This window comes from Vicia villosa, linkage group LG3 (genome assembly GCF_029867415.1).
Source record: "Vicia villosa cultivar HV-30 ecotype Madison, WI linkage group LG3, Vvil1.0, whole genome shotgun sequence".
Taxonomy (NCBI): domain Eukaryota; kingdom Viridiplantae; phylum Streptophyta; class Magnoliopsida; order Fabales; family Fabaceae; genus Vicia; species Vicia villosa.
The window spans coordinates 160,269,067-160,295,717 of record NC_081182.1 but is presented as its reverse complement, the minus strand read 5'-3'; the positions used below and the strand labels follow the sequence as shown (position 1 = coordinate 160,295,717).

The 26,651-nt window shown below is 36.9% G+C and overlaps 1 protein-coding gene across 1 annotated transcript; it reads left to right on the top strand.

The window, feature by feature from the left end:
• The first annotated feature begins 24,076 nt into the window (after positions 1-24,076).
• On the top strand, positions 24,077-26,123 carry LOC131662547 (probable serine/threonine-protein kinase PBL2). The gene is made up of 6 exons (XM_058932365.1): positions 24,077-24,326; positions 24,407-24,702; positions 24,786-24,921; positions 25,010-25,146; positions 25,234-25,357; positions 25,447-26,123. The coding sequence occupies exons 1-6, from the start codon at positions 24,272-24,274 to the stop codon at positions 25,812-25,814; spliced, it is 1,116 nt and encodes a 371-aa protein (XP_058788348.1). The 5' UTR covers positions 24,077-24,271; the 3' UTR covers positions 25,815-26,123.
• The last annotated feature ends 528 nt before the right edge of the window (positions 26,124-26,651 follow it).

Genomic DNA, 26,651 nt, shown 5'->3' with positions numbered 1-26,651 from the left:
ATCTTGATGCACCCTGACTGGGGATAAGAGAGATGAATAACCCTGTTTGGAGAAGAGAAAAGTGTCGGGGAACCAGCATTGTTGAAGACGTAAACTCCGTCGAGGAACTAAGTCTCTGTTGTGACGAGAAAATTTGAAGATATCTTCTTGAGGATTAATCTGTGGGGATATGATCTTGTGAAACCAGCTCTGTGGGAAGGCATGGATATCTTGAACACTGCTCCCAGTGGTTATAGTAACTGTCATTCCTGGACTTGTATTGATTGGAACACACCGATGAGTATTGATCGAAGTGTCGAACATGCCTTGCATAGCTTTGCCCCAGCTAGTAGGGAACTTGAAGAGATTCGCCTCGTGAGGACCTTATGAGATGTGTACTATGGGTGACATGCCCCTAGTAATTATAGACTTAAGGTGATGCCCCTGACTGATTGGGAAGTAGCTTCAGACCCATTTGGATGCATGCCCTTGATTGTTTGGCATTTTTGAGAGATTCTTGGAATCTTGACCCGATTGCCCCAGATTGATTGGACAAAGCATGTCATGCCCCTTGTATTCGTTGACTTCTAATTGAGTCAGGTGTAAGAGTTATTGTTACTGAAGTGGTTTCATTTGTCGGAATGACTTTTAGTCATTAGTTGTACCCTGTGCAAATTCTTCCTGATGCTAACATTTGAAATTATGTAGCAAAATATGTTTAAAAATGAATTCATGAGATGCAATGTATATGTCCGTCTTGAGTTTTTGAAAAACATTAAAACAAAGGTGTAAAAGCGTGATATTTGTAAAAATGTGATATCAACTCAACGTTTATGGCAAACCTTAAAGAGTCAGGATACCCTTTTGATGACAATATGCTTTCGAACTAACCATGCTTCAGTTAGGACTTTCAAGGGTTGTAACGTGACTTGGTTCACGGTTTTAAGAAACAAAGGATAAATGTAACGATCGTTTTTCTTTAATTATTTATTTATGTGAGTTATGTGAATTAATTGTGAACTATGTGTTAATTATACGCTTAATTGATTTTATGTTGTTTTATTTGGGAATTATTAGTAAATAATATAAGATAGTAAGTGTTGTTGATTATTGGGCCTAAGTTGGTATTAGTAAGTGAGGGGTGTTAGTTAGAGTCCATTAGTAATTTAAGATAGTAAGGGTTTTAGAGGAAATAGAAATTTGAAGTTCATTTGGGGTTTTTGGTGAAGGAAGAGAAGAGAGGAGAGAAGAGGAGAATCTCAAGGCTGAAGATAGAGTTGGCTTCAATCCAAAACCTAAGGTAAGGGTGGGATTCTTTCATGCTAAAGGGATGTATGATGATGTTTTGGGTGGGGTTTTGATTGTATGTTGTTATCCATGATTGTGTAGAAATTGAATAGAGATTGTTAGAGTTTATATTAGACTTCTATGAAATTGTGAATTTAAGTATGATTGATGATGTTTTGATGTTTGAAGACCCATAATAGGTGTTATAATTGTGACTATAACATGTATTCTATTGTTGTTCGTGATGCTTGGTGTTTTCCAACTTGATTGGGTTGAGTTTAGGGGTTTTGGGAAGGGTTTCGTATGCTGTTTTCTGTGTTTGGGGTTTTCTGAAAATCGCCAGTTGGCGCCGCGAACCCTTGTTGGCGCCGCGAACTGCTTGGCAGAAACTCGGGAAAAATTGGATTCGCTCAGTTCGCGCCGCGAACCCTTGTTGGCGCCGCGAACTCCTTGGCAGAAACTTAGGGATTATTTGATTCACTCAGTTCGCGCCGCGAACCTTGTTGGCGCCGTGAACCCTGTTTTGCAGAACTTTTCCTAAACTTTGAAATGATGTAACTTTTGAACCGTAACTCCTTTTTAAGTGTCGTTTGAACCTAGGCGAAGCTATAATTGAGATCTTTCTAATGAATATGATTTAGGAATGCTTATAAACCTTTTAGAATCTTTCTTTAAATGAATTTGTTTGATGTTATGATTTGTGTGGTGAAGTGGTGTGTTGTTGTATGATGATGCAACGTAGCGACATGATTGGGAAGTGGTGAGTTACTATAAAAGTAATGATGTTTAGTCGGTATTTGTGATGTATTTGTGAATATCTTGTTTGTATGGATGTTGCATTTAGTGAGTCACATCCATTGCATAAAGATACGGTGGCCTTAATGGTAAAAAGTGACGGTGGCCTTAATGGCAATTAGTGACGGTGTGCCCAATGGCAAATCTTGAGACGTGGGAGTTTTACTCCAAATGGTACCACATGCATTTGCATAAGTCGAGTCACACGTGAATTGCATTTGAGTCTTAATTGATTATGATATTGTGATTTGATGATGATATGATTGTTAAGACGTGGTGACTTGATGATGAGATGTTTGTTGTGATTGTGTTGGAATCTTACTTATGAATTGTATATATTGTCATAGTTGAATGGATGACATTGTTGCCATTTCTTAAGTTAATATATTATGATGAGAAGTGGTGACCAACATATGATCTTTTCTCTTGCTTTGAACATTATCATACGTTTCTTTATAATGAATGATATCTCACCCCTTATGTTTGAATGTTACCCTCCGTTGGTAACGTGCAGGTAACGACGTGGAGTAGCCGTGTACCTTATAGCTCGAGTCGGTGTGTCAATGCTCTAATACGTAGCACTCGGGGGGGATATTTGCGACACTTGCTTGTGTCTTGTTTTATGTTGATTATCTTTTCTTGAAATTTGATGTTATGTCTTGTGGAGACGTTTTGGACCTATTGTGCCATGTTGACAAGAATATAAGATTTGGATATTGTGTTGTTATTTGGATTCCGCTGCAATATGATGAAGTTGTTTGGTTTTAAATGTTCGATGAATTATGAGTTTCCTCTGATATAAGTGTTATGTATCCATGTACTTTGAGCATGAATTGTAGTTTTGTTTAAGTCGATTATGTGACGCCTCAAATTAGTTGCTTGTTTCGATGTTATATACTCTGTTTGCTCTTATTAATTGAGGGGTAGATTTGGGGTGTTACAATAAAGGCTCAAAGTTTATTTGTACCCTTCCTAATCTTCGTGATGTTCTTCGATCCTATGCTCAGTTAACTTTGCGTTTAAGTCCTAGCAGAGCTTTGAAGTCGTGACACTGACATTTGATGATGGTTAAAGCACCGGAAGTTTATTTTGACAGGAAATCCTTCTCTTTTTTTTGTAATATTCTCTTTGGTGAGGATTTGTAGTGACCTCTTTTTTGACTTTGTTATCCCTAACTTTTGCCTGAACTGATTATTTTAAGATCACAGTCAGCGGGATGTTTGAAATTTTGATAAGTCTCCTTAATAGGTTTTAACTTAACTGTTGTTTTCATTCGATAGATATTGACTGCCTGACTTAATAGTTACGGGAACCCGTCACTATTTGTGTAAACAACGACTGGTATAATTGAGTTAACTGAGTAACTACCCTCCCCCAGGTTATGATTAAGGTTTCAATTTGCACGTGAAAGAAAACTTCTACTTCTTAGGCTCAAAGGGGTTGACGAGGGATTAACATCCTTATCTCCACTATTTAGGAATTGAAACAATGCATGTACATCATCAGCATAGTTTGTTCAAAAGCATACGGTATGAAGTTGCGGTATCGTTTTCGTCATCCTCCCTCAAAAGGCTTACAGCTTAGCGGGAGTGGAATATCACAAAACATAAATAAAGTAAAGACACAATTTAAAATGAGTGATAGCGAAATAATTTATTCAAGACAAACATATGCAATGCACTAATGATGATTATTAAAACAGATAATGTCTATCATAAGTCAAATGTTTAAACAAACAGAAAAGAGATTGCAAATGAAAGTAGAGCTAATGAACCAATAATCCATCCTTCTAGACATTAATCAGTCTTGTCATAATTAGGTATGGGAGCAGTGATCACCATAGGAGCCTTAGGAGGATTGAAATCAATTTCACCAGCATCAATCATATCTTGGATCTTGTTCCTCAGCGTCCAGCAACTATTTGTATCGTGACCAGGGCTATCAGAGTGGTATGCACAACTCGCATTGGGATTATAGCCGCGAGCAGAAGTACTAGGATTCTGAGGGGGATTCTTTAAAGTAATCAACTCTGACTTCAGCAAGTATTGTAATGCCTGAGCTAGTGACATATTGATCTTTGTGAATTGACGCTTAGGTGCATCTGGCTTGCGTCGTTGTTGTGGAACTGGTGTAGAGATCACAATTGTCCCCATGGATTGGTTGCGTTCATTACGACCTTTCAGATTGTACACAACATTAGCCATATGAGGTTCCTCAGGTGAATTGAAATCAATGATCTTGTCATCGATTAAGTTTTGGATCTTATACTTCAATGGTCTACAATCCTCTGTATCATGACCAGGACTATTCGAATGATAAGCACATCTCGCGTGATACTTATACCCAGGAGCAGGATTGGTAAGAACTGAATATGGAGGCAATAGGGTTATCAAGTTCTGATTGAGCAGTTGTTGCAGAGCTTGAGACAACGGTATGTGCAACAGAGTAAATGATCGCTTAGGCTTGGATCTCTGATTATCTTGACCACCTTGATGCCTCTGTTGATCCTTGTCCTTCTTGATCAGAAGTGTCTTCAATCCTTCTTGCCCCTTGACCAAGTTAAGGATTATCTCTTGGAACTGGTTGTTCTGAGCCTGGAGATTCTTGACAGATTGTTCGAGATCCATTTCCTCACTGAAATAAACAGTGGAAAGATGAGAGACCTGCTTATAAAAACTTGTGATGAAATATTTATGAATGATATGCTTATGCGTATACAATGTTTTCCAGGACCTTAGAATTCAAATTCGTTTAAACCAAACAAGAAAGAAACTCTATTAATAATGCTTAAAGAAAAATTGTAAATTGTTTTATTATTATCTTTTACAAAAGAAAGGAATTAAAATAGAAATAAAAATAAAACAGAGTCTTCAAGTATCCCATGGACGCTTCCTTTTTGCACCAAGGTAAGCGTTGACCTTCTGTTCGTCTTGAAGTTGCCTCGTAAGCTCTAACACTTTCTTCTCTTTAGCGCGGAATTGAGCTTCAAAGGTATCTCTTTCTTCTTTTAGATGAATCCAAGATTAGTTCCTCGATGTCAGTTGGCATGTCTGGATGAGAAATAACTTAAGGAACCTTTTCTTCGCACTCGGGTTCCACAATTACAGGTATGACATATGGATAAGGCATGACGAAGCGTTGAGCACGAGTGCGCACCCATCTGAGGTAAGGCTCTAAAGAAATGGAGTTCCTTTGCCCCAAGTTCTTGCTATCAATTTTGTTTACCATATCCCAAGCACGTACAAACTCCCGGCGGTGACCTTGAGAATCATCTTCATAATCAAACACAACTCCTTGTATAAGCATATGATGAGGACCATCTCTTTGAGCATAACCAAACTGACGTAGAGCCAAGCAAGGGTTATAAGTAATACCCCCTCTTATGACAAGAAAAGGCACATTAGGATATTGTCCACAACGGTCGATGATAGTAACATTCTCCTTGGATAAGGAAAGCCAACAGATATCAGAATGAGAAAGTGACATTATTCTCTTATGCCATTTCAGCCCTTGGTCATTCCTCATTACTGAGCGAGGAAAGTGCGAAATAAACCACTTAGATAACAAAGGTATACAACACATAAGAGTCCCTTGTTTCTTCATAGTACGAGTGTGAAGAGAGTGTAAGATGTCTCCAAGCAAAGTAGGCACAGGGTTGCGTGTCAGAAATATCTTTATGGCATTCACATCTATAAGCTGATCAGGATTAGGAAATAGCACCAAACCATAAATAAGTAAAGCTAATATGTCTTCGAAGGCTTGATAACTCATGGTTTTCAAAAACATACGAGCTTTTCCGACTAAGAACTTAGCGAGGAAACCCTTGACTCCACTTCTGGTTTCCCAATGACCTTCAATTTCAGATTTCTTAAGATGTAAAGCAACGGCGATGACTTCCAGTTTTGGAGTATCTTCCAAACCAGTGAATGGAATCTGATCTCGGATAGGGAGACCAAGTATGTCAGAAAACTCCTCCATAGTAGGTACTAGCTGATAATATGGGAAAGTAAAACAATGGTGCTCGGGGTCAAAGAATTGGAACAATACACTCATCATCTCTTCTTCAAAACCTGATGTAACCAAACTGAGCAAGTGACCATGTCTTTCAGCAAAGCGGGAACCTCCGGGGATCTTTGATACCAACTCTTTCAGCTCGGAAGGTACCTTCACAAAGTTACTTCGAATGGTGTTTCTAGTATCCATGACCTACAAAATAGAACAAAGATGAATTCCTTGGTCCTCGAAACGGTTAGTACAATGATATGCCATGATGTCATGATGCTTATGATGTTATGATGTCAGGTAGATAACAAACACAAACAAGTCACACAATTTCCTTAGGGTTAGGCTTGCATGTAGTCCAAAGATGCATACCCTCCCCACTGAAGTTTAGTTGGTTCAACCTGTCCTATATAAAGATCGGTTTCTAGGGAGCTCATATCATTGACCTTTCTCGAAGGCATTATTTCAGTTCAGCAATCGAATCGTCGACCGAAAACATCCTGAAATTCCAGTCCATATGAGTGTAGCATTGAGTATCAACCAACTTCAGTCAGAACCAAAGCCAGCCATCTCACTACTTTCTAATAGGCCAAAGTCAAGTTCAACTAGGGTTCTAAGGGCAAATTAGTGCTTAATGACACCACGCAGCAGCCAAGTGTTTCCTCAAGTCGGATCCCAAGGAACACTAGGACAAACCAATGTGTCACACTAACGATGGCCACCATATCAACCGCAGCAGTATACGCCGTGCAGTCTCCTTGGTCTCATGCCATTTACCTAAGGTACTCAGATCCGGGTTAGGATCTTTCACACAAGTAAACCCAAACAGGCCCACAAATATAAAGCAAACAATACAAACAATTGAAAACATTTAAAGTGAATCCTAAACTTTAAGGTAACCCCTCTTTTTATTTGAAAGTTTCCCCAGCAGAGTCGCCAGTTCTATAACACGGTGGGAGAACTGACTTTTTGAAATGTTACGGATAGCAAGAGTCGCCACCGACTTTTATTTTATCCATTTTTTAGAAAGGATAAAAGAACAGAAAAGGACCTTTAAAAGAGATTGAGTTCGGGGGGTAAGTTATGCGAAGGGAAGGTATAAGCACCCTTTGCATCCATGGTTATCCATGGGCTCTTAATTGCTTAGCTCACTTTTATTTTCAAAATGTTTGAAGCGTAGTGTGTGAATAAGAAAAGTTTTGAATAAGAACTTTACCTTGTAATTTGCGTAGTCTTTTTGAAAGTTTTTTGAAAGAAGTGGAAAAGATATTTTTTGAATTTGAGAAGAGCAAGCAATTAAAAGCAATTACCCTAAGTTTAAATTCTGTTCTTTAAGACTTTAGTTGAAAAGGGCTATCCATACCATAAAGAAGGCAGGTAGCCCTTTCATTGGATTTAAAGGGTCATCGAGGAAGTATCGTTCGCCATAAAACTGTCCCTACCATATAAAGGGTAGGTAGTCTTTAGGGAAGGATAGAATAGTCATTTAGGCAACAGGCGAGGATACCTTAGCAATGGGACAATCATCTTTATTTCCGAGGCAGCATCGAGGGACAAAATCTTATGATGATTTCAATGAATTAAGGCAGCATTTGCTTTAGGTATCCTCGAAATCGAGGGACTTGACTATTTTAGAATTGTAATTAAAAGCAATAGGCAACAGGAAACAAGAAGGGTTACCCTAAAGGTGTGTGTGGCACAATGGCGATTAGATTCAGATATTTATCTTATAATTAGTTATTCTAAGTTAATTCAAGGCTGGCACTCCCTAGGATTACTAACCATAGCAGTTAATTGCAAACAAATAAAATAGTTATAATATGCGGAAAATAAAGGCAGAAAAGTAAAGGCGGAAAATCAAAAGCCCTAAGCTATTACAAAAAAAAACCTTGCACGCCTATACACATTTTCTAGAATTTTTAAATGGCAGAATTTAAATAAACTAAAATAAAAGGCAGATAATTTAAATAAATAAAAAATAAAAATTAAAGGCATGCGACATACACAGAGTATGGGATGACGAGAGAAATCGCGAATAAAATATAGTTTAGAAAAATCAGGGTTAAAAAACCTTATGGCTAAAAAACCTAGACAAACCTAAAGGTTAAAACCTAAGGGTTAAAAAACCTACGGTTAATAGACAACTCTTACATTATTGATTAAGGTTTACTATGGTTCTTAAAGGCTATACTTAATTGAATTAATTATAAAATTGTCTAATTAATTAAAATTATTTAACCTTAAAATTAAATCCTAGTAATTAAAGGGAAACTAATATTAAAATAACCTAAATATTAATATTTACTAATTAAAAGAAAAGTTAATCCTAATTAACTAAATCAAATAAAACCATTCTAAAAAAACCTTAATTCTAATTTGGGTGGACTAATTAGGGGTTAAAAATTAGTTAATGAGTTAATTTGGATAAAAATAAAATAAAAAGAAACAACAACTAAAATAATAAAATAAAAAACTAAAAAAGGAAAGAAGAAGAGAAAAAAAGAACATAGCTGGGGCGCTTGGATCATGTGTGGATGATCTCTGGGTGTCCACCATGGGACAACGTCTTCAGGGCTCTTTGATATGGGCTTGTGGGGATCCAACGAATGAGGCATGAGGGTCTACCATGGGCGTTCACTAGCTGGCTACGCTGGATTCGTGTTCAAATGAATTAAAAAAATATGGACCAAACTGAGGATCGAACCCAGGTTTAATTGATCACCAGTATGTTCACGTTACTAGCTACACTGCATTGTTAACTTGAAATTATATTGAACAGAGAAAATTAAATATTAAAAGCAATAGTTAATGGAAAAAAGTCAGCATAATCAAAACTAGGCCCACAGCATCTCGCACATCCAATCAAAAGTTGAGAGAGAAAGAGGTCTGGTTGACCGGTGAATGAGGTTTCTCCGCGTGGGATTAAGGAGTCAGCGCTCCTGTTCATCATCTTCTCCCATTGGAATGCAAAATTGGCCACAAAATTAGCTACAAAATAGCTGCATAATTTTCGTAGCTAATACCTGCAGTTTCTTAACTTCAAAAAATACAACAAATAAATTATAGTAAAGGGAATAGATCAATTGAAAATATCTTTCTGAGCATGATGGTTGCATTTGTTTGGCTTAAAAATCCTTGCAAGCTTGAATCCGAAAGTCTCACATACTTGTGCTCTAACAATGGCAACACCGAATTCCTACGTCCAACCTCAAAACAAACGGCTCAAACATGTTCTAAACAGTCACAGGAGCTTGAATACATGGTTAGATTTCATTAAATATCCAAGAATTATTTAAATACGATTTTGGAAAAGAATCACAAACCATGGAGATGAACGTGGTCGTTCATGAGTCTGGAAAGCTTCGTAAAGGATGGGAGTGCTTCCTGAGATGTTCAAGACCCTTGTTTGATTCTTGAGAAAGTGGAGACCTTGATTCATCAATTTCCTTTAGAGGATGCAAAACCCTAGTTCAGGATGATCTCTGCTTAGGAGAGTGTGCCTTAGCTTAACCTTTCAGTCTTGCACCTATACATGAGCTTTGCAGATGAAATGAGATGGGCAAATTTTGGGGTATGACAATTGTTGTTCGACGGTTCCACCCATAAAGATGGTAGAGGAGTTGGGATTCTACTAATTTCTCATGATGGAATTCCAACAAAACTCAAGTACAGAATCGAAGGGCCCTTGTGCTCGAACAATGAGGCAGACTATGAAGCCTTAATAGCAGGACTTGAAGCCTTGTTGGAATTGGGGGTAAATAGGTCGAAATTAAAGGTGATTCAGAATTAGTAGTCAAACAATTGACGAAGGAATATAAGTGCATCAAGGAGAACTTGATCATGTATTTTGTCATTGCAAATAGGTTGCTTAAAAAATTTGAATATGTAGACATAAAGCATGTCCCTAGAATTAAAAATCAAGAGGCTAATGATTTAGCATAAATAGCTTCAGGATACAATATCTCAAGGGAGAAGTTAGAGGAATTGGTCAAAGTAAGAGGAAAAGCAATGACAACCAAATTGTCTCCATGTGATTTGGAAAGAAATCGTTTAGGTTATGCTAACGAAGAGGAATTCGAAGTGTTGGCTATTGATACTTTAGTAAGCACAGATTGGAGAACTCCAATTATAGAGTATCTTAAAGATCCTTCGTTGAACACAGATAGAAAAACCAAGTATATAGCTTTGTCTTACATTTTGATGGGAAACGAATTATTCAAGAAAACTCCTGAAGGCATCTTATTAAAATGTTTGGGCGAAAATGAGGCGTACTTGGAGTTATCTAGTGTTCATAGTGGAACATGTGGGGCACATCAAGCAGACCATAAAATGAAATGGTTGCTTTTCAGATACGGGATGTATTCGCCTACCATGCTAAAGGATTGTATAGAGTTCGCTAAAGACTGGCAGGACTGTCAAATACATACAGGAATCCCACATGCTCCTGCGAGTGAGCTTCATGCAATTATCAAACCTTGGCCATTTAAGGGTTGGGCTTTAGATTTGATTGGTGAGATTCGACCTACTTTATCTAAAGGTCAAGGGTACATTCTTGTGGGACTATTTTACTAAATGGGTCGAAGCAGTGCCTTTGGTAAATGTAGACCAAGAAACGGTCATAGACTTCATTCAAAGACAAATACTATATAGGTTTGGAATCCCAGAGACTATAACAATAGATCAAGGATCAGTATTTACTGGTCGAAAGATGCAAGAATTCTCAAAAGAAATGGGATTCAAGTTGTTAACATCCACACCCTACTATGCTCAAGCAAATGGACAAGTCGAAGCAGCAAACAAAGTAATTATTGGTTTGATAAAGAAGCATGTAGGAACAAATCCAAAAAACGGGCACAAGACACTAAATCAAGTACTTTGGGCTTACCGAACCTCTCCTAAAGAAGCAACAAATAGTACACCTTTCCAGTTAACATTTGGACATGATGCAGTCTTACCTGTCGAAATATACTTGCAATCGGTATGGATCCAAAAGCAAGGAGAAATCCCATATGAACTATATTGGGAGATGATGATGAATGAGTTGACAGAATTAGACGAAGAGAGGTTGCTTGCATTAGAAGTTTTGAGAAGGCAGAAGGAGAGAGCAGCAAAGGCATATAACAAAAGGGTCAAAGGTAAAACTTTCGTTGTAAATGATTTAGTTTGGAAAGTTATATTACCTATGGATAAAAAGAATAAGGCTTTGGGAAAATGGGCTCCACATTGGGAAAGACCTTTTCTAATTCTGAAAGCATTTTCAAATAATGCTTATGAGGTAGAAGAATTAGCAGATGATCGAATGATCCTAAAAGTAAATGGGAAATATTAAAAAAAGTATAAGCTGTTTATGCACGAGGTTAAGATCGCAACAACATAGACATCAAAAGTTAACATTATAGCTAAAATGGCGAATATATATAGTTCATTCCAAAATGATCATTTCGCAAAAATGGATACATTTTAAACAGAAGTACAAAAGTGATGCATAAAGCTGAGAATGCATCATCATTAGAATAAACAATATAACCCTAGAATATAACTTCGGTTATGACCAAGACGTAACTTCCCTAGATCTAACTTTCCCCCACAGTCTGTTGTAAGGAAATCCGACAATCTTGTTGCGCGCATGTTTCTGATCACGCCCGTCTTGATGAAGATGTGAGTCAGAAGTCTTCTGTAGGGAATGAAGAAGAACTTACCCTTGTGTGAGTCCATGATCTCTTCCTTGAGATAGTTGAAAATAGCACGGGGCATATTGATCTTTTCCATGCGAAGAAAGGTAAATAAGAACATGGGGTCTTCGAGCATTATTCTGTCTTGATCTTCCATCCTAGGAAGAAAGTTAAAAACTAGAACTTGGTGCCAGATCCTACCTATAAAGGCAGTAAATGCCCTATTGGGATCAGTAAACACCACCTTCAGGACATTAGAGACAAACATGTTGTCATGTTCAATAATGGGAGCTCCAACGTCTTCACACTTAATCATTGTTGAAACGATTTTTGTAGTGATAGTGATAGGGAAACCAAAGATGGCGGAGTGAATAGTTTCATTGCCCTCCCGGTCTCGGTGGACAGTTGCGTTTCTCTAGAAGTTTGCAAGAACAGATGGATAAATAGGTCTATCCAAGATGGTCAGGTAATACTCTATATTTTGTTTTGCAAACATACGGGGAAGATCAATCCCTTGTTCTTCAAAATCAATAGGAGATAGGATCCTTTCCTTGATGATTTGAGGAATGATTTCTTTGCTAGAGGAAGACATGATGAGGAAAGTAAAATGTTTGTTCTTGATAAAGAGAATGAAGTTATCTTTGTGTTTTGAATAAGAAAATAAGAAGGATTGAAAGGTTTATATAGGAGCAACCCACATTGGGGTTGGTTACGCAAAAGCAATAGTAATGGACCACGTGTTAAATCCCTAGGGGGGAGTTGTATAGTCCACCGCGGTTGTGCCTTGGAAGTTGAAGCCAAATCATCACAAAACCGACACGCTTGAGAATTGAAGGGAAGTTTGGGAAAACGTGAGTCATAATTAGCTAACGGTTACGCGCTTGGGGCACTCAAAGGTCTAATCGAAACTTAATGACCATAGGGAATGCCCAACGTTACGAATATTCATAATATAGAGATAATCATTACAGCTAAAGTAATGATTAGATTGAAATATTCAGAGTTACCAAATATCCAAGTTTTATCTTAAGGTGAATTACAAGCAAAGTTAATTCAAAGGAAAAAAAGGAACAACAAAATCCAAAGACTAAAAGGGAATATAGGCCTTCATTCGATGGTATTTTATCTTCTCCAAGTCTATCTTGTACTGGGAAGCTATTTGAATCTCCCTCGGGCGAGCAACATCTGTGTTCATAGCAATAGCTTTTTCAACATGTTCGACACTCTGCTTCGCCAACTTGTCCGCTTCGGTGCTGTCCAAACCTTGGATAGCAGCTTGCTCTATTTTTGCTTTAGAGATGTTTTGCTTCAGCTCTTCGATTTGAGATTCCCAGAGCCTGATAGAAGAAGCATAATTATCGAAACTAGTTCGCGCTAATTGTTGGGCAGCAAGCGTTTTCTCAGAAACTTCGAAGGCAACAAGCGCTTTGTCGAATTCAGTAGATTAGGCGCATTCGATTGATTTGATTTGTGCATTAGCGTCCACTTCTCTATTTCGCTCTTCCTGGACTTGATCAATTAGATTTTGAATATCGATAAGGGCTTCACCTACATCAGCAGAGCAAGTGGTGATGTTGATCTTGCCTATCAGCTTTTTAATGTTAAAACCAGCACCCGCTTCTATCCTCAATTTCTCAAGGAGGTCAACTTCGAAAACAGATTCTTTCACTTGCTTCAAGAGATCGTCATAAGATGCCTCAGATGCACTAGTGCCCGAAGGAGTCGAAGCCCCAGACATACTTTTATCAGAAGAGGATTCTCTCTGAGCCATCATTAGTTTGACGTATCTAAGAGGATCATTCTGCTTCGGAGCACTCATTTTCTCTTCAGCAAGTGGTGAAGTTGGACTCTAGGTTGCAGTAGGTTGAACAAAGATGGGTTGTGTGGTGGTTTCAGCAGCTGTTTTGACAAGAGTATCCTTGCCCATTTCAGGCTCCGTTCCTTCCTCAATCATTTATTCATTTTGGTTAAAAGTTTGTTCAGCGTCTCCAGTGGATAGATTATCATCATAATCTCTAGGAAAACTGACATGAGGAGAAAGATTACTAGGAGTTTCTTCAGAATCTTCACCTCCTAAGTTTGCCTCTTCAGTGTGTGCCAAATCCTTTCCCATGTCTTCGATAGGAGAAGAAATATCGTGTTCTTGCTGAGCGTCAATCGGTTCAAGTAGTGGTGCTCTAGTCGAAGATCCTTTCTTTTGAGCAACATTGCTTGAGGGTGGGGTTGGGTTCCCATCATCTGAAGGATCACCTTGATTGGTAGTAATGGGGATCATGGTTTTTTCCTAAAAAGAAGAGTATTAAAATAGAAAGGAGATTCATCTTTTCGGAAAGAGGAAGATAGTGAGAAATTATTATCGGTTGAGTGTCCGGTTCATAAGCATTGCTCCCAATGTGCTCCAGAATCAAATTGCTAGAAGGTTGAAGTTGAGGATTTTTGGGAAGGGGAGGAACGATTTTGAGTTGAACATTGGCAAGGTTCGTATCTTGATAAGAAGAGACGGTTGCCTTATGTTTCTTTTGTTTCTTCTCTTTTGGTTTAAAAGAAGCGTTTTCCTCATGTTCTTCGACAGCAGTGGCATCACCACTGGAGTTTTTTCTTTTGCTTGGCGTCAAAGGAGGTTTGCCACTACCCTGAAAAAGAAAAAGACAAAGGCCTTTAGAAAAAAGGGAAAGAAATAAAAGATCATATCATTAAATACCTTTGATTTTTTCGTTGTTTTGGGAGCAACTTCGTCAAATGGAACTCCTTGACTTGAGGAAGTGGTCATGCTACAAGCGGTTTTCGCCGCAGGTTTATCTTTTTTTGGCGTTTTCCTTTCGATGGCTGAAAAGACGATAATTTGGCTGAAACATGCAATATGTCAAAGATTAGTAGGTTGAAAGGTTGTAAAATCAAGAAATCCAAACATTCCACACCTTGACCCACTGGAGAGGTAATCCTCACTGCATCGAAGTCGAAGTGAAGAAAGCCTTTGAAACTGTCTAAGGTATGTTTGGTTGCAACCACTCTTTTAGCAGGTTTTTGTCGATCATTTGTCAACTCTTTACAGAGATCCCCACATACAAACCAATTTGGGTAAGGGGGAAAATGATAAAGAAAAATCTACACTAGGTAATCTTGGAAATTTGGGTGGTTCAAACTCAAAGGCCAAGTCATATCTGAACTCGGGTTTTACAGCTTTGAGAGTCTTTCTTTTAGAAATTTGTTTTTCAAACTTTTCTTTTAGAATAGGGGCTGCATCACAAACCGTTCGAAGAATCTGGGTAGGATTATAGACAGTTTCAAAGTACTGTTGGAATGCTTGGATTTCTTCATAATGTGTAATTTTACCTTTGTAAGATTGGTCCCGCAAAGATGAAAAAGCTTTCATTTGACTAGCATCAATTTCTTTAGTGGTGTACATATTCCGATAATAGAAGTCTGTCCACCATTGGTCGAACCCACTGGTTGAAGTTTATCTTTTTCGTGTCAATCCACTGATTGAACATCACTTGTTTTGTCAACCCACTGGTTGAAGTTTATCTTTTTCCGTGTTAATCCACTGATTGAAGATCACTTGTTTTGTCAACCCATTGGTTGAAGTTTATCTTTTTTGTGTCAATCCACTGATTGAACATCACTTGTTTTGTCAACCCACTGGTTGAAATTAATCATTTTTCGTGTCAATCCACTGATTGAATATCACTTGTTTCGTCAACCCACTGGTTGAAATTTATCTTTTTTCGTGTCAATCTACTGATTGAATATCATTTGTTTTGTCGACCCGCTGGTTGAAATTAATCATTTTTCGTTTCAATCCACTGATTGAACATCACTTGTTTTGTCAACCCACTGGTTGAAATTAATCATTTTTCGTTTCAATCCACTGATTGAATATCACTTGTTTCGTCAACCCATTGGTTGAAATTTATCTTTTTTCGTGTCAATCCGCTGATTGAATATCACTTGTTTCGTCAACCCACTGGTTGAAATTTATCTTTTTTCGTGTCAATCCACTGATTGAATATCATTTGTTTTGTCGACCTGCTGGTTGAAATTAATCATTTTTCGTTTCAATCCACTGATTGAACATCACTTGTTTTGTCAACCCACTGGTTGAAGTTTATCTTTTCCGTGTCAATCCACTGATTGAAGATCACTTGTTTTGTCGATCCATTGGTTGAAATTAATCATTGGCTTGTCATTTTGAATCAACCCACTAGTTGAGGATAGTCTTTTGTCAGCCCACTAGGTGAAATTTATAATTTGCCTTGCCGACCCACTGGTTGAAATTTATCGTTCATCTTGTTAACTCGCTGGTTATAGTCGATCATTTACTTTCCGCTTAGATCAAAGCAACCCACTGGTTGAAAGCAGTTTTTCTTTGTCAATCCGCTGGTTGATAGAGTTAACTCACTAGTTGATAACAAATTTGTTTCACCTTCATTAGTCCACTTGTTAATGTTAGTCATGTTTTGTTTTAAAGTCAACTCAATAGTTGGTGACATTTTGTTTACTTCCATCAATCCACTGGTTGATGCATTTCTTCTTTCTTAATTGTTCGAACTCAATCCACTGGTTGAGGACATCGTGTCACCTTTCATCAATCCACCGGTTGATGTTAGTTCTATCTTGTCTTTTGAAATCAGTTCACCAGCTGACTTACCTTCATCAATCCACTGGTTGATAATGGCTTTTCCTATTTATCTCAAACCCATTCCACTAGTTAAGGATAATTTGTCTACCTCTGTCAATTCCCCGATTGATGTTGACTTATTTCTTTTTGTTCGAACTCAATCCATTGGTTGAAGACGACGTGTCTACTTTTCACCCGTCCACCGGCTGGTGATAATTTCTTTTTGGAATCAACTCACTAGTTGATATTTTATCGAAAATGACTTCTTGGCACCATTGCTTTCCCCAGCAAGTCTTCCCACTAGAACTCCTTCACACAATGATTTTATCAATCCCCACAGAGATTTACTTCCGTTTTTCGTATCCCAGCGAGAATCCACACATTCATAGCATCTCATTGCATCAAGGGGCAAAATTCGGGCATTTTTTTTATTTAATTACCTTCTGCCACCGATATCACGAACACCAAAGTCATTCATTCTATCTGGCTAAAGATAATTAAATAGGGGCATCTGTCATACCCCAATTTTTGCCCCATACATTTTCACTCATTCGAGTGTGTCACATTTTCGACTTTACATCTTTTATGTTTGATTTTTCTTGACATTGTTTTTGTTAATTGAATTAATAGTTAAATTTGTTATTATTGAGATTAATATTTTCTTTAATAGTTAAAGTAATTATTAATTGAATTGGCATTGTGAATAATATTTAAATTTTTAGTTAATTTTGCATTTTTATTTTATAATAAGTATTGATTAATTTGTTTTTATTAAAGTTAAAAAAATATATACTTATCCATTGCTTTAGTGTTACAATATTATTAATAATAATAAAGTAAGAAATTGCGTTACATAGTTTGTCTTAGCAAGTTATAGAGAAAAAAAAGGAAAAAAAAAATCTTCATTCTGCAGCACTATCACCCTGCTACCTCTTGCTTTGCATCTTGCTCCAACCACCATAATAGTCCAAAGCTTACACTCAAATAGCCAAAACAAAACCTGCTTCAAAAAGTGAAAAAAACCAGTACATAAAAAATCTTCAAACCTATCTTAATTTCCCCCCAAAAACTACCCCAATTCCTCACCAGTTCACTTATAAAAGGACCTAACTTCTTCATCAACAGGGAGCCAAAAAAATATAGCAAGGAACCTCTGTTAAACCCTTCACTCAAAACCATTCAGCAGCAACCTCAAAACCATACACAAACCTCTTACAACCGTACCTTACCTTCAAAAAATCATCACGTAACGACCTTCCTCTTCATCACACCAACATAATGCCGCTGATCACAGCATCACAATCAACTACTCTGACAGAGCAATAAACCAACGAATCACTCATTCATTTTCAACTGAACCACAGACCACCCTTTCACGAACCTCTCACGAAACTGACCGTAAAAACTCACTCAAACTTACAACAATCCGCACCGCATATCTTCAACTCACAGAACACTCAGCAATAACACCCAATTTCTCAGAACCTCACTTCAATAAAGAAACACAACAACACACAGAAGCTCAGAAGAAGAATACTCGAGCAGAGTAAAGCGAGTGAGACGAGAGAGATTAAAGAAGAGATAGAATCGGTTAAAGCGTAGAGGTATACCTGGAATTCTTGTTCTTGCTCCTATTTTTTATTCCCGCTTCTGATTTCCATGTAACTGTAATCGAATCATAACGAGAAATTAAGGCTTCGGGTTTATGTTTTTTTGAATTGTTGTTGAGCCATGATCGTGAGAGATCGCGATTAGAGAGCGAGTGGGAGATTCCACGAAAGAACGAGAGAGCACGAGATCAAGAGCTATGAGGAATCGCGGAGAGTTTGTGATGTTTGTTTTAGAACATGAGAGAGAGCCGAGAGAATGAGAAAGAATCGCGAGAATGAGAACAGAGCGACGAAGTGAGATTGATGGATTTCGTTGCCGGTGTTGTTTCGTTTCACCGATCAAGAGAGAGTCTGGTTGTTTTTGTTTTTATTTTTCTTTTAATAGAGTTTATTTTCAGAATGGTAAATTGGCATTTGTTTCACATAACCTGGGGTGGCTGACTACTTTGGGATATTAGGGTTTCTTTAAACCCAGTTGGGCTTTGTCTTCAGCCCAGCTTCGGATCACCACCTCTTTTCTAATAACACACCCCCTGCGCCTCCTGAACATAACTATTGGGCTTTCAGCCCTAGCCCAAGTTCTTTTTTCAACAAATTGTTTTTTTAACACCCTTTTTTCTCTCATGTTAGTTAATCAAAATTTTAAAATAATAATTTCTTCTTTCTTTTAATAATTTTTAAAAATTGTAGTAGTAATTTCCTTTATCAAAATATATTAAAAAAACATAAATAAAAACAAGTCTTTTTACTTAGAATCAATCCTTTTTTTAAAAACAATTTTCATTTAATAAACACTCGATCCAACATCGAGTTCATTTCAAAACTTCTCACAAAAAACCTAAAATCAATTCAAATTCTCAATTTCATTCTTCGTCCAAGCACGAAGCTTTTCTTTGCCCAAGTGCGAATCTCATTTCAAAGTTTGTCTTCTCCGCCCAAGTGCGATTAGACCCATTTCATAAACCCTAAAACACTTGATCCAACGTCAAGTTCTTAATCTTCTTTTCTTAACTATATCAAAGAGATCAAGTGACAAGGGGTGAACACCTCTTGAATACCTTCGATCCTTTGAATCAAACATTAAATCAAAGTGATTAAGTGACAAGGGGTGAACACCTCTTGAATACCTTCGATCCTATGAATCAAACATTAAATCAAAGTGATTAAGTGACAAGGGGTGAACACCTCTTGAATACCTTCGATCCTTTGAATCAAACATTAAATCAAAGTGATTAAGTGACAAGGGGTGAACACCTCTTGAATACCTTCGATCCTTTGAATCAAACATCAAATCAAAGTGATTAAGTGACAAGGGGTGAACACCTCTTGAATACCTTCGATCCTATGAATTAAACATTAAATCATAGTGATTAAGTGACCAGGGGTGAACACCTCTTGAATAACTTCGATCCTTTGAATCAAACATTAAATCAAAGTGATTAAGTGACAAGGGGTGAACACCTCTTGAATACCTTCGATCCTTTGAATCAAACATTAAATCAAAGTGATTAAGTGACAAGGGGTGAACACCTCTTGAATACATTTGATCCTTTGAATCAAAACTTTAAAAGTTATTTATTAATTAAATCAAAGTGATTAAGTGACAAGGGGTGAACACCTCTTGAATACCTTCGATCCTTTGAACCAAACCTTAAAAGTTATTTCTTAATTAAATCAAAGTGATTAAGTGACAAGGGGTGAACACCTCTTGAATACCTTTGATCCTTTGAACCAAAAAATTAAACATCCTTCATAAAACCAATCAACGAACTCGTAGTTTTTATTTCGAACTACAATCGCTCTGATTCTTCCATTGAAGATATGTAGGCACAAGACTCAAATGTCTTGGCGAGCATAATAATAAAAAATCTTTTCTTTTTTTTTCCACAATAATAAAACCAAAAAAACATGTTCTTTCTCTTGATTAAACAAACGTAGACTTAAGCTAACTCTTGATTGCGAAATAACTAAATGGGTCTCATCGAGTACGATGGAGGTAGGGGGTGCTAATACCTTCCCCTTGCTTAACCGACTCCCGAACCCAAATTTGGTTGTGAAAACCAACTTATCCATTGTTTTCATTTCCCAAGGGTTTTATCAATATTTTCCCTTTCCCATTGGAATAAATAAAATTTGGTGGCGACTCTGTTTGTTACCATTTCGTAGCGATCATTTTTTGACCCGCGACAGTATGCTATCAATTGGAAGTCAGCAAAATCTGCATGACGTTTTTGGTGTGTTGCAATGTCCCGAGTCGCCCAAATAGTGCTCGCAACACATAAATCACGTTTTCGTCGGAAAAGAGAATCAAGGATAAGTTGGCATAACCCAAATTATCGGGAAACGAGATTAGGTTAATAAGCCAACAAGCATACATAGCTTTTTACTTGCAGAATTCTGAAGACCAGCAATTGAGGAAGCAAGAATGCGCCATATATTTTCAATCGTGGCGTTGTTTTCTTTAACAGCATCTTCGAACGAAGCAGTAAACCAAGAAGGACCATGAGTTCGATTGGCAAATGGAGCCATCAAAGGAGTGAAGGTATGAAGTTTCGAAAACATCAAAGTGTACTGGGTAAGAGAAGCTTGCAAATCTACATCCTTATCAGCAGGAGTCAATTGGAGAAGTCTGGTACCTTCGATTTTTCTATCTTTTACATCTGGACTATTTTCATCAACTCGTCCATGTGTTGACAAAGAAGGTTCGAAAGTGGCATTGAGCCACAATTGAAGGAGCCAATAAGGTCCAGATAGGAGCAAGTTAGGCCAGGTTTATAATTCTTTAATTTCTCACTTGCAGACCCTAAACTCTCATATAAACTTGCTAAGAGAAGTTCACTTAGACATATTTTTCGACCAACATGCAATTGGTTAGCAAGTGACAGAAATCTCCTTGCAACTTGCAAAGATTTATAACAAAAGACGAACTTAGATAACCACAAACCTAGGAATGCTATGTGTTATGTATCAGAAACAATTTCTTCTTAAGTATGGTATAGAATGATGTAGGAACTGGAAGAAGAATTTTTGACGTTAAATCCGATCAAGTTTTTGCCATCCTGATAAGGGTCAAAGGTCTCTCCTGTTGGGGGAAGTCCAGAAATGGAAGCTATGTCGAAGAGTGTGGGAGTTATCATTCCACATGGGAGGTGGAAAGTATTATATGTACTGTCCCAATAGTACAAGCTAGATAACAGCAAAGGTTGACAATAACTAAACCCTAGTTTTGACATTTGAATCAGGTCGAAAATGCCTAATTCTTTCCAAAGTGAAGCTTTTTGTGTCTCAACTATATCTAACCAAGATAAATATGATTTATCTAAAGATGGACAAGAGCGAAATGGTCTAAAGTTGTCCGTAATGTAGTCCAATTGGAAAGCTTCTCTCGTTTCCTTAGTGGAATCAACAGATTGCTGGGTTGAATCTTTTTTCTTGGAATGGTTGGTTTTGTTTACTATGGGTTTTGTGTCAAAATGACATGGAAAAAATTCTACACATCTTTCCAAATGACCTTCCAGGGCCAATGGTCCTAAAAACCCTAATATACTGTCAGAAAGAAGGGATGGAAGCATTACCTAAGAAGCCATGATAATTCTTTGCTCTTTAGTAAGCTTTGGGGGTGTAATGTTCTCCCGATTCCCAGCAGTCACGATCTTGCTTGTTAGAATGATATGAAGATCGGAACTCTTTGAGGATCCAATGTCTTTGGTTTGCTTTGATTTCTTTTGTTGCTTATCAGAAGGCATTGTGATTTTTTTAGGTTTTTTTGAGAAAAAAGGGTTTCTGGAAAGGAGGTTGCAGAGATTGTGAAATAGAGGAAGGTTGAAGATAAAGTTTGCGTGAAAAGAGAAGAAGAAAGTAATGATGGGTTTTTATAGAGTTAGCCTGCGAGATAGTAGGTTACACTTGGCAGAAGTATTGGGTCACATGCCAGCCGTCTTAAAGGACAGCTGTAAAATTACTGTTTAGTTTCCTCGGGAGTGGGAAGTTATGATGGCAATAACTGCACCCACGTCTCGATGAGACGTTTTGAGAAGTCAAACCACGATTGATTGACAATTATTACTATAGGACTGTAAGAGGTATTCAGTCGAAATCTAAAATCATAAGAAATGCCTATCTCGGCATGAATTCGAAATAGCCATTTATTGAGGAAAATTTGTTAGATGAAGATTTCGACTAAGGAATTGTAATGCTTTGAAGTATTGGATTACAATAAAGAAATGGTTTTCGTAGAGCTATTTAGGGGTCTTTCTTTGTGGAAGAGATGTTATTCGACCAATGATTATTTTTATAATCTTTTACAAGTATCCTTCGACGGAAGCGCTGTCATAGTCGAAATGCTGAAGCGGGAAGATTTTAAATTCAAATGGAATGGTTTTGTCTAGCAGATGCGTGGGAACATCTGAAGTGAAGTAAACGTTCGAAACATCGAACGTGGCAGAGATCTATGTAGAGACCGTTAGGTTCGAAATAGTATAAATAGGAGTGCTATTGTTTATATTGATATGTTCGAATCAATATACAGAAAATTCACAAAAATACTCGAAGTACCAGCGTGAGAGAAAATAGTCTTTGCTGAAACAATGTATGTGTGAAGAACATCATATTTACATTTCATGTTATTTGTTCAATGCAAAGTTATATTTAAAGTCGAAAGTTATTTTGCAATTTACATTAGAAAGTTGTATATATTCACAAACTAGAAAGATTATTGAATATGAATCAAATCACTGAAATAATATTTGACTATGTCCTAGGATCAATCTAGTCGATCCTGCGAGTAACCAGATTGTTTAAACACTTTGGAGGACTAGAGGTTGTTTGTCAGAAATCACTGGTAAACAATGAGTACATGAGAATGTTTGGTCTCTTTGCATCATGTCTTAAAGCTTGAGATCCTTTCCAAATGAAAATCTTAACTATAGACCCTATGAACCCAAAATCCTAATTTGGTGTTCTTGATGACTTGAGGCTTGATGCCATGAAACTTGAGATTATATGTGGATGAATGAGTCATCTTGATCTTTGTGATGCATTAAGGATCATTTCAGCCAATGATTGATCTTTTTCTTGAATTTATTGAGGTCTAAAACCCTAATATGAAGACTTGGTAAACAAACAACTGCTCTAGGTGTCTGCTTTGAGTTGATGATGTATATATGTATGTGAGAAAATATATGATGTGAAATCTTAGGGGGTTGAAAATTTGGGTATGACAAGGTGCATCTACGGAACATTCTGGCGCTAAGCTATTCCGCAGATGTACCTGCAGAGTATTCCTTGAACTGAATTAAATTGTCATTTTCCCCAATGTTCACTAGTTTAAAATACCTCCGTAGATGCGCCTATGGAAAAATTCAACTTTTGACAAAAAAAAGTGTTTCTGGATGTGCATCTACGAAAGCAGAAGGCATATTTGAAATTTTGTCAGATGCATAAGGGAATCAAAGGTGTAATGAGATATTCTCAGAAAAATGAAATATTGAATATTATTTTATAAAGGGTTAAATATGTTTTTGATCCCTATAAAATTATAAAATTTTGTTTTTGGTCCATATTAAAAAAATGACATGTTTTGGTCCCCACAAAATTATTATGCACGTAGTTTTAGTCCCTACTGTTAAACCGATGGGTATTTTAGAATGATTATTTTACATACATGTTTAGAACATTATAAGAAGTTCCTTGAAAAAAAAAACTCAAAATTTAATTTCTAAATCGATATTTGCATTACTTTTTCATTATCTTTTGAAATTTAAAAAAATTCATATTTAGTTTTTCTCATTTTAAAAAATTATATAATTTAGTAAGGAAATATTTTATAGTATTTTAAACACCTATGAAAAAGATTATTCAAAATTTTAAAAATTTAAGGAAAATTAAACAATTTTCAAAATTTTAAAAAATAGCTGAAATTAAACTAGATTGTGTAAAAATTTTGCAAAAACTAAAATACGTCAAAAATATTTATAGAGACAAAACCATACTTAACCATTTTATATATTAATTAAATGTGACATTTATTTTCATTGTTACTCCATGCGTGCGACCCTACTGGAAGTAGGAATGAAAAGTATGAAAACTTGTATGTTTGGGTCAAATAGAAGGCATAGTTGAATATTGAAAACAAGGAAAGAGAGTGGAACCGCCGCTTGCAACTAGACATTGTTTATTTCAATTTTCATGTAACGCCAAAAATCACAACCTTGAAAGTCATCATTTTATTGTAAATAAAAACATAATTGAATCCTTAATTTATCTCTTTTTGAGCTTCATCAAACCAACCCTCTTGTTCTTCATTCATCATGGGAAGTTCTTGTACAAAACCAGTTGCTCACGTTTCTTCCTCAAATATTTCTGGTTTGTTTCTTGTCATCTCAATAATATCAGTTGATTTTTTAAAGTTAGTTAGTTAATCTCATGATTGTTGTTCTAAGTAGGAAGTAAGAAGCCTCAAAGCAGGACAAATCCGTATTCAAATTCTTCTTTGCAAACTAGGGAGCAAAATGTTGATCCATCAATATCCAGTAAGCTTAAGTCATTCAGCTTGATTGATCTGAAGGAGGCTACTAAGAATTTCCGGCGAGAGAATTTAATCGGAGAGGGAGGGTTTGGGCGTATCTTCAAGGGATGGATTGATGAAAACACGTATATTCCAACAAAACCAGGGAGTGGAATTGTGGTGGCCATTAAGAATCTCAAGCCAGAAAGCTTTCAAGGTCACAAGGAATGGCTGGTACGTATTTGTGTGTATCTCGACATTTGTTTATTATATAGGAAAGCTGACTGATTTTCTCATCCTTTCCTTTCTATTGGCAGGCAGAAGTTAATTATCTAGGGCAGCTTCACCATGAAAATCTTGTGAAACTCATTGGTTATTGCTTGCAAGGAAAAAACAGGCTTCTAGTTTATGAGTTTATGCAAAAAGGAAGTTTGGAAAATCATTTATTCAGAAGTAAGTCATTATTGCTTACAAGAACTTGTTGATTTGTAATTTGATCCAGGAATGACAGAAAAAATTCTCTCTTTGATTGATTGTGCAGAAAATGTTCAACCTATTGCGTGGCTAACGCGTGTCAACATTTCTGTTGGTGTTGCAAAAGGATTAGCATTCTTACATTCCTTAAATGCAAATGTTATCTTTCGTGATTTAAAGGCGTCCAATATCCTACTTGATTCAGTATGTAACATTTAAAGTTTGCTTTTATAGAAAATTACCTCTAAGTTTCCATATTCTGATAGAGAGACAAGTCCAATTTATGTGTAGGATTTCAATGCAAAGCTTTCGGATTTCGGTTTGGCAAGAGATGGTCCTACAGGAGATAATACTCATGTTTCAACTAGAGTTATTGGAACTCAAGGTTATGCTGCTCCAGAGTATGTTGCTACAGGTATTTTTCTTCAGTTATCAAATGTTGTTGACATGTACATACACACAGAGTTATGTTTCAACACGATTTGGGTGGTTTCAATGAAACAGGTCATTTGACACCAAGGAGTGATGTATACAGCTTCGGTGTTGTTTTGTTAGAGTTACTAACAGGAAAGTGTGCTGTAGAAGACGCGAGACCTGGACTTTCTGAAGAAACTCTGGTGGATTGGGCAATGCCTTTCTTAAATGATAGCAGAAGAGTTTTGAGAATCATGGACACAAGATTAGGTGGTCAGTACTCAAAGAAAGGAGCACAAGCTGCAGCTGCACTTGCATTACAATGTTTAAACTCAGATCCTAAATTTAGACCACCTATGGTAGATGTTGTTGCAACATTGGAAGGACTTCAATCATCAAATACATTCCAAAGGACACCAAAATATGCAACCAAACACTCTTCTCATTCCCTAACGTAAAATGGAAGCGGTGTCGGCCAGTTAGTGTCCGTGTCCGTGCTACATTTTGGACTATGCTTCTGGATCCCTCTAGTAGGAAAAAGAACCACAGAATAAAGCGTTAGTATATTAGACCAGTAACTAATGCTTTGTTCTTCTGTTTTTGTTCCTGAGGGAATGATTAACATTTGTGTGAGTTATTTATTTTGTAAGTATTATTACCTTGTGGAAGCATAGCAGCTAGGTTATTTTGGGCTTCTAACATTGTTTGATTCTTTGTGCATTAAATATTTGCACTATTGTTATATATACGAATTTTGAAAAAGTAAATTTTAGCCTTGAAATATTAAGATTAGTTGTGTTTCAACTCTAGCAATATCAACAACAAGGGTACTTTTAGATTACGGAATTTCTTTTTCCACCCACGTACCTTCTTAGGGGTCTGTGGCGAAAAACTCAAAATACTACTAGATTTTGCATGTGCATATCCGAAAGGAAGTAGTGAGTTGGAAGAGATTGTTATGAGAGAGAGTGTTTTGTGATTTTTGGGAAAATAGTAGAGTGGTGGGTTTTAAACGATGCGTTAGTCGGAAGTTATAGAAGAGTGGGAGAGTGGGATTTGGGGATAGGAGAGGTTGGAGACGTTATGGGTAACATGTCAGTTTGGGAGAGACTTGAATATCTTTGTAACAATAGAGGCTAAATGATAGCCTAGGGCATGGTGAATGTTTTTCATGTTATGATTACCTTCCAAAAACGTGCAACTCAATTAATTTCCTTGTCCCATATGACATCACGCTGGCAACTAAACATAGCCACGCACGCGTGAAGATTCTATCTCTTTCTTACTGAATAATG

Excerpts from the sequence above, each read along its gene's own strand:
- LOC131662547 (XM_058932365.1), top strand. The coding sequence starts at position 24,272 with ATGGGAAGTTCTTGTACAAAACCAGTTGCTCACGTTTCTTCCTCAAAT. Across the intron at positions 24,327-24,406 it reads TTCTTCCTCAAATATTTCTG|GAAGTAAGAAGCCTCAAAGC; the intron begins GTTTGTTTCTTG and ends TGTTCTAAGTAG. Across the intron at positions 25,358-25,446 it reads TCCAGAGTATGTTGCTACAG|GTCATTTGACACCAAGGAGT; the intron begins GTATTTTTCTTC and ends TCAATGAAACAG.